The sequence below is a fragment of the Myotis davidii genome, unplaced genomic scaffold, assembly GCF_000327345.1.
Source record: "Myotis davidii unplaced genomic scaffold, ASM32734v1 scaffold343, whole genome shotgun sequence".
In the NCBI taxonomy this organism is placed as follows: Eukaryota; Metazoa; Chordata; class Mammalia; order Chiroptera; family Vespertilionidae; genus Myotis; species Myotis davidii.
The window spans coordinates 118,472-126,355 of record NW_006293809.1 but is presented as its reverse complement, the minus strand read 5'-3'; the positions used below and the strand labels follow the sequence as shown (position 1 = coordinate 126,355).

Here is a 7,884-nt window from a genome sequence, read left to right as displayed (position 1 = left end):
TGTGTGTCTGGTGTGTGTGTCTGGTGTGTGTGTCTGATGTGTGTGGTGTGTATGGTATGGTGTGTGTGTGCTGTGTGTGGTGTGTGTGGGGTGTGTGTGTGTGTGTGTGGTGTGTGGTGTGTGTGTGTGTGTGTGTGTGTGGTGTGTGTGTGTGTGGTGTGTGCTCACACATTGGAAAAAATGCAGACCACCAGTGGTTACCCTTAGGAAGTGGGATTGGCCGAGGAGAAAGTGAAAGAGGGCCTTAAGCAGGGCCCTTTATTTTACTCACTCCTATGTCCCCAGCCCAGGACCGTGGCCGGCCTGGAGTGGGCACCTGTAAATATTTCACGAACTGAGAGATTAGGAAGTTGATGTGTGTTATAGCACAGAGTGTTCATTACACCTGAAATTCTTTTTAAATGGGAGTTTTTTTTAAAGACAAAAAGAAGCACCCAATAAATGCAGAGTGAAAAAAAAATTAAAGAAGGGAAGGAATGAAAACAAAAAAGGAGAAAGATAATAAATACGCTGTTTTCCCCAAGCCCGCGCCTTCATGAGGTGCTGAGAACACAGAACAGATTTGCAAGGTCTGCAGCCACGGCGATGTTCCCTGCCACCGTGCCTCTGCGTTCAGCTCCAGCGACAGTCCGCCTGGCACAGCTCTGGGCAGAGGGCCTGACAAGGCCGGTGTCCGGGAACGTCTACTCCCCGTGGAGGTGCTGGGGACCCAGGATCGTCATGCTTGCGACACAGGCCTCCGCACACCGGCTCCCAGCACCATCTGCAAACAGGGAGGTGCTGACTCCTTAAAAGGCTTTGAATACTTCAGATGTTCTGACTCCCTGAGCTGCCAGGCAGAGAAGCAGACAGCTGTCCCACAGAACAGCTGCCCTTGGGCACCAGCTGCAAACCCTCAAGAAGCTGGCTGGGCCCTGCAGCAGCCTCTGGGGTGGACCCAGGTCCTCCCCTGGAACAGCGGGGCAACTCGGCCTGGACGGGGCCTGGCACGCCCACCTGCCTCTGGAAAAGCACGGGGCCTGTGCTGAAGTTAATTTTTCTTTTCAAAGAGACAAAAGAAAGGGAAAAAACGAAAGCCATTTCCCCTTCCCAAAAGGAAAACAGCGGGGATGCCCGCAGGTTACCCTGTGTCCCTAACACCCAACACGCTGCCCCGTGAACGCTGTGAATGGTTGGAGCGACCAGACACAACACAAGGCTTCCTAACCGTGGACTTGCACTTCTAGCCTGACACCTGGTGGAACGGGGAGGGTGGGTGTGCTGTCTCAACAGGAAAGGGCCAGGGCACGCGCTCTGAGCTTTGTCCTTGAGTGCAGAGTGTCCGCGGTGAGAGCCCCGGCCCGTGTGGGCTGCAGAATCAGACAGAAACCACAGCTGCCAACGGGGAATTCAGAAACCAGGGGCTCCTCGCCAGGCCTCTTGAGGTGGACCCCGTAAACCCCCGGGGAACTTTTCTACCTTTCATCCCTGCTGAGGTTCCCTCCGCGGCCACCTGTCCACCACCACCGCCCTCTTGTTATTGCCTCTGTGCTGGGGGGTCTTGGAGAGCCCGTGTGGGGCTCGGGATCAGGAGTCCTGGTTGACCTGCCCACCTGGGCCATCACAGACGTCACAACGCCCCTCCCCGCTTCTCTCTCTCCCTCTGTGTCACGGGAGCTGCAGGCAGATCATTTCTAGGGTCACCTCCAATTGCACTGTTTGGTGATTCTAAGTAATTTTGCTGCTGCTTCTACACAAGAAGGAAGGAACAGAAGTCAGGGACAGATAACCAGTTAGGAGTCCCCCCACCCACAGAGCCGACATCTCCCGCTTGTGTAATCCGGTGGTTAGCCCTGCATCGGAGGCTGCCCAGGAACACACCCTGAGCAGAAGCGGTCGCTGCTAGAACAAGGCCAGGGGACCCATCTCACAGACTCCCCTACATCTGGTCAGCGATCTCCAGGTTCAGGCTGGCCAACAATGAGCCAGATGGTGGAGACGCCACTTTTCTCACGTCGGTCCAGCAGAGGAACTGTGTCAGCATCAGGCGTCTCGATGGCTGGAAGGCGCCTCTGTGGACCCTTAGGATAGAACTACCCTTCATTTTACAAATGAGGAAACTGATTCCTAGGGAGGGGAGAGGGCCATCCAGGGCCACACGGCCAGTGGACACTGAGATTAAAGTGTCCCTGTTGGTCTGCATGTCTGTCTGCGTCCCTGCTGCCAACACCAGGACGCGACCCCCGCACACCTTCGACCTGCATTTACCTGACTCTGCGGCAACACTGTCTACTCTTTGCATTCATTTTTTAAAATTGAAGTTTAACCTACAAATCCTAAAGGTACAGCTCCGTTACCAGGATTCAGATCAAGAAACAGAACAAAACTAAAACCAAAACAAAAAAGTACGAGAACAAAGCCCCTCACGCCTTCTCCTGGCCACTTCCTCCTGGGAAACCACTGCCTTGAGCTGTGTTTTACTTTTTATTCCAACTTCCTTAATACCGTGCACTGGCCTGACTTGTTAGAGTCACCAAATGAAGAACGTATCTGATTTTGGTTTAAGTTCAGAGAAGGGAATCTCGTGTTTCAAGTGAGAAGGGTGAGATCTCCCGGCGAAATCGCTCTCCGACCCACTAGTTCCTGGAGCTCCCTCCTAAGCCTTTCCAGACCATGCTTCTCAGCTATGCTCCTTAACAACTGCCATCTGCACCCAGTTTCCCAAGAAACCCTGGGCATCGCTGAGCTGGCTCCTCCCACCCGAAAGCACGCAGGGAAGTCCTTTGCTGCTGCAGGTGATGCTGCAGCTCCTGCGACCATCAGCAGCCTAAACACAAGGGGGCTGGGGTCACAGGGGAGCAGCAGTCAGAACCACCCTGGACAGCTGGGGGGTAGGGGGGAGCGTGGTGTGTTGAAGCACTCGGGTGACCTTGCCTTTCCCTCGGCTCTTTTTCTCCCCAAGGCCATCGTCCCGATTCCCAGACCGGCCCAGGCCTCGTTGCTCACTCTATACGATGTGCCCGCCCAGAGCCGCGGCCCCTCTGCCTTGAAGGTGAGCCTTGGCCCTGGCCCTGCTCCCCCAGGGGCCTCTCGGGGTCACAGGGATGACCTCCGGAGTGTCTGCCTGCTCCTGGCCCCACTTAGAATCCAGCTCCCGCCAGGGAGCCAGACCCGCTCAGAATGTTATGACCGAGAGCTGAACACTTTAAAACTTCCGCTTCTCCTTTGTAATAGACACTTACATCTATGCACACACGCTTACATGTGCGTAGACATAGACGCATTTTAGGAATAATATTTTGAAAGGTATACAGGGTGGAGCAAAAGTAGGTTTACAGTTGTGAATACACAAAAGAGTTTGTCCTTGTATTATTATGTATTAATTATTATTTTCCATATGAAAAACTGTCTGCCAACTTTATTTTAAAAGTATGTTTTTATTGATTTCTGAGAGAAGAAGAGAGAAGGAGAGATAGAAACATGAATGATGAGAAAAATACATCCACTGGCTGCCTCCTGTGCACCCCACACTGGGGATTGAGCCCTCAACCCAGGCATGTGCCCTGACCAGGAATCGAACTGTGACCTTCTGGTTCATAGGCTGATGCTCAATCACTGAGCTATACTGGCTGGGTTGTAAGCCTACTTTTTTAAAAAATATATTTTATTGATTTTTTACAGAGAGGAAGGGAGAGGGATAGAGAGTTAGAAACATCAATGAAAGAGAAACATCGATCAGCTGCCTCCTGCACACCTTCTACTGGGGATGTGCCCGCAACTAAGGTACATGCCCTTGACCAGAATCGAACCTGGGGCCTTTCAGTTCACCGAGGCAAACCGGTCAGGGCTGTAAGCCTACTTTTGCCCCACTCTGTACATCAGGGTATTAACATCATCATTGGTTATATTAGCATTGATTACTTCTGGGGGATAAAATTTTAGATTTCTTAAAAAACTTATTTGTTTGTAATTGGTACGTCAAATTTGTAAGGCATGCCTCCTGTAATCAGAGGACAAGTCCCCTCACGTCTCAGCCCATCCGAGCTCCTGGGGCTGCAGCACGTAAACCCAGCACAGAGCTCCATGGCCCCGGCCCCACATCCTCAGCGGTCTGTGTTTGCGTTTGGAAGAAGCAGGGGTGTGGGAGAGCTGCGAAGGCTTAGGCTTCAGGAAGGAAAAACCCATGTGGTCCTGCTTTGTGGTCTTTCCCAGGAGCCGGGGAAGCAGCAGTTATATGACATCCCCGCCAGCCCCCGAAAGGCAGAACGCGGTGCCCCGGCCGGCCAGCCCAGCGTAAGTATGACCGGTGCTGAGATCCGGTGCAGCAGACCTGCAGGCCTCCGGGCCATGTGTTAGCTCGGCCAAGGCGTGCCATGCCAGTCCCTCAGGGCAGACCTCATTTCTCGGAGCCCCTCGCTGCCGTGGTTCGGGAGCAGGGCGGCCATGGCGGGGGGATAAGTCTCTCACCTCTGTAGCCTCCGTGTCCCTTGCAGACTCCTGGTGAGCATGGAGACCCCTGGGAGGGTCCCAGCGCGGTGCTGGGCAGAGTAGGAGCTCAGCCTGCCTTAGAGAAGTGCTTCGTATTATCTTAGGCCTCAGAGCCGTGCTGTGTTTAAGTGGGTTTTGATTTGTATGTCGGGGAAACGCCTTAACCTGAGATCTGTGTCATCCCTGTGGATCCTGGATCCTGTCACATGTCTGCAGTCGATACTCAACGCCTAAGGTGATCAGGGAAGGCCATACAGGAGGGCTGACCTCTCAGCAGTGTCGTGCGGGATGCATAGGAGTTTGTTAGATGGAAAAGGAAGGGTTGGGAGGCATTTAGAGCAGGGGGACAGTTTGGGCAAAAGTAAATATCTCGGTATAAAGGGGCCATTCTGGGTCCGGGGAAAAGTAAGCAGCCTGGCAGCTGGACCTACAGGGAGGTGGGGCAGGTGAGGGGAGCGTGATGGCAGCGGGAGGAGAGGCTCTCAGGAATGTGGAGCCAGGCTTTGAAGGGCCTGGAGAGACAATGGCGGGAGGAGGGGTGGTAAGGGGGTGCCGCTGCAGCAGCTTGGGCAGGGAGCGGCCGCAGCACAGGGCCCGGCGCCCCAGGCCTTGGCAGCATGCACATTGCACATGTATCGAGTGAGGTGCCAACTCTTTTCGTTGCTACTAACCTTGGTGACTACGCGGTTCTCCACAGCGACAGAGTGCTCCGGTGACAGCAACAGTGGCCCTGGGGAGAGCCTGCTTCAAAACATTGCCAAACCCCCAGAAATCAGAGTGGATTTATGACACTCCAGTGACTCCAGCAAAAGCGAATGTGAGAAATGCCTGTGTTACCGGCTTTGTGGAAGAATCGGGGTCCCACGCCCTCCCCAGATCCATGTCCAGTTTCCACAGTCCTCCGAACAGCAGAGCGCGGTCCCTCGCCCCACACCTGCGTGGAAATGCGCCCGTACAGAACCCCAGCCTTCCAGAAGTCCCCACCTGCCCTTCCGATGGGGGTGTCAGCTACAAGGTCCCTTTGAGCTTTCTGATTCCCCGAGTGGAGCAGCAGAACACCAAGCCCAACATCTATGACATCCCTATCCCTGTGCCCAGCGCCCCTCGGGCTGGAAAAGAGCCGGGGGACGCCGACGGGGCTTCAGGGGAGACCACGGACCCTCACTGCGCATGCCTCTCCAGACAGGCCACCTGGCCCTCCCCTGAGCCGGACAGACTGTCCGTGAACAGCTCTGACAACAGGGCCAGCATCACGTCTTCCTGCTCCTCCATGTCCACCGACTCCTCGTGCAGCTCCTCCTCGGAGGAGTCGGCGAAGGAGTTCTCCTTGGACCTGGCCTTGGCCAAGGGCACGGCGACGGCTCTCCAGCAGAATTTTTTGAACTGGAGGCTCAGAGACTCCCTGGAGGCCAACATCGATGCCATCCGCAGGGCCGCCGACCTCATCACAGAGTCCCTGAGAGAATTTCTGGATTTCGCCCGCGGAGTCTGTGGGGCCGCCGGGAACCTCCCCAGCAGTAGCCTTCAGGCCAGAATTAGGGACCAGCTGCAGACGATCTCCAACTCCTACCACATCCTGCTGGAAACCAAGGAGAGCCTGGAGGGCTGCCACTGGTCCCTGGACGTCCTTGTGACAGACAAAGCCCAGAGCAGCCTGGATGACCTGGAGAGGTTTGTCATGGTGGCAAGGATGGTTCCGGAAGACATCAAGAGGTTCACCTCCATCGTCATTGCCAACGGGAGGCTCCTCTTCAAGCAGAATGGTGAGAAGGAAGAGACCCCGCCATGGGCCCCCAAGACAGAATTCAAGCTGGCGAAAAGCATCCAGCTTCCCCAGAGGGAAATGGAGTCCTACCAGCGGAGTGCGCCTCGTGCTCAGCAGAGGGAGAGCGGGCCCTGCCCCGAGCCGCTCGGGAAAAGCTGGGCCAGTGTCTGTGAGAAGGTGAGTCCGGGCTCTGAGCGGTGCAGCCTGAAGGGCTCTCCCCGTGGACCTGGCGGGGTCGCCGGAAAGTCAGGTGCTGAGCGTCTTCCAGGGATTGGATAGGCTTTGGGAGACAAATTCCTGCAAGTAGAATTCTGGATGAAACCTTAGAAAGAAGTCAGTTAAACATTTTCGTGTCAAGGCAGATAGGATGTCTTCTGGAAATTGGGGGATTTGGGTTTTACCTCTGACACTAAGACGAGAAAGGACTTTAAAAGCCTTTTGAAGTCCATTCTATGAGCAAATTTCTTAATTTCACCATCAAGGTTTTTTTTGCATTTTTTTTGAAAGTTGTGAATTTAGTCATGGTCAGTGTGTTTCTTATGAATGGAAGAAGGGGGTGTAAACACTCTTCCAAATTGTGTGTGGTCTCAGCAGCCTCCAGACTCCAGTTGCTCTTAGAAAACTCTGCTGCCTGAGTTCAGATGCTATAGAAAGAACGTCTGGTTCAGGAACTGCAGGTCCCTGCGGCTGTGTGGCCCAGGTAACTTGGCGCTTTGGGGCTCAGTCTTGGTATCTTGGTTTTCTGCTAAAATGCCTTGTGGTGTAAGAGCCGCAACACATTCTAGACAAGCTAGAAATTTGGGTATTTTGCATTTCCCAAATAAATATTTTCTAAAAGGGCCTGTGTGTCATTATGCTAGGCCATATCGTAGACACAATTCAGCCCTTTGGTGGCCAGAGCGTCCTTGTTGCAAAAGGCGTCAGTTCACAGAACAAAAGCATGAAGCGGAGTGCTCGATTTCAAAGTGGGCTGAAAGAGCTGGCCAGCCTTATAACAACCGTTCCAGGGGGTGATTCGGAGGGATTGTCTTTTTCAGAAGTTGCCTAACCTGGAAGAGAAAGTAAAACCCATCCTGGAACAAAGATTGGATGAAAACAAAGACTTAGAAACACAGGTAAGCGAGAATGACCACCCTCCCACACTTCCGGTCAGCTGCTTTCTCGGGGAGACCTTTCCTGCTGTGAATCATTCAACACCGTAGCCATGACACTGGCGGGGGGGGCTTGGGTTTTGTGATGGTTTTTCCTTGTTACGGTGGAAGGGCCCCTGGAGGTGGACCGGTGGAGCGCAGGGTGGGGACCGGGATCTTCAACCACTCCTGAGAGGACACAGGGCTCTGCCCCTGTCATGGGTGGCGCCGCAGGTCAGCGTCCAGGGCGCATGCTCCCTTTGACATTCTCTTTTTCGGCTTCTGGTTATAGCTGAAAGGCCGTTTTCTTTCTAGATTGGCTTTTATTTATTTTTCTTCAACATTTTTTGACATTTGATGTTCTTTCTTTGTTTTTAATCAAAGGTGTTATCATTGTGCTTTTTGTTTTGTTTTATTTTGTTTGTTTTTATTTATTTTTTTATTGCTTAAAGTATTACAAAGAGTATTGCATATGTTTCCCTCCCTCCCCCTCATTTTGTTTTGTTAATAACAAAATAAAAA

The 7,884-nt window shown here is 53.3% G+C and overlaps 1 protein-coding gene across 1 annotated transcript in view; it reads left to right on the top strand.

Moving 5' to 3' along the window:
- CASS4 (Cas scaffolding protein family member 4) overlaps positions 1-7,884 on the top strand; it is a 39,905-nt gene that overhangs the window by 25,190 nt on the left and 6,831 nt on the right. The window contains exons 3-6 of the mRNA XM_006767752.2: positions 2,942-3,031; positions 4,192-4,272; positions 5,165-6,409; positions 7,270-7,347. Coding sequence (XP_006767815.1) covers positions 2,942-3,031; positions 4,192-4,272; positions 5,165-6,409; positions 7,270-7,347 — 1,494 coding nt within the window. The remainder of the gene's footprint in view (positions 1-2,941; positions 3,032-4,191; positions 4,273-5,164; positions 6,410-7,269; positions 7,348-7,884) is intronic.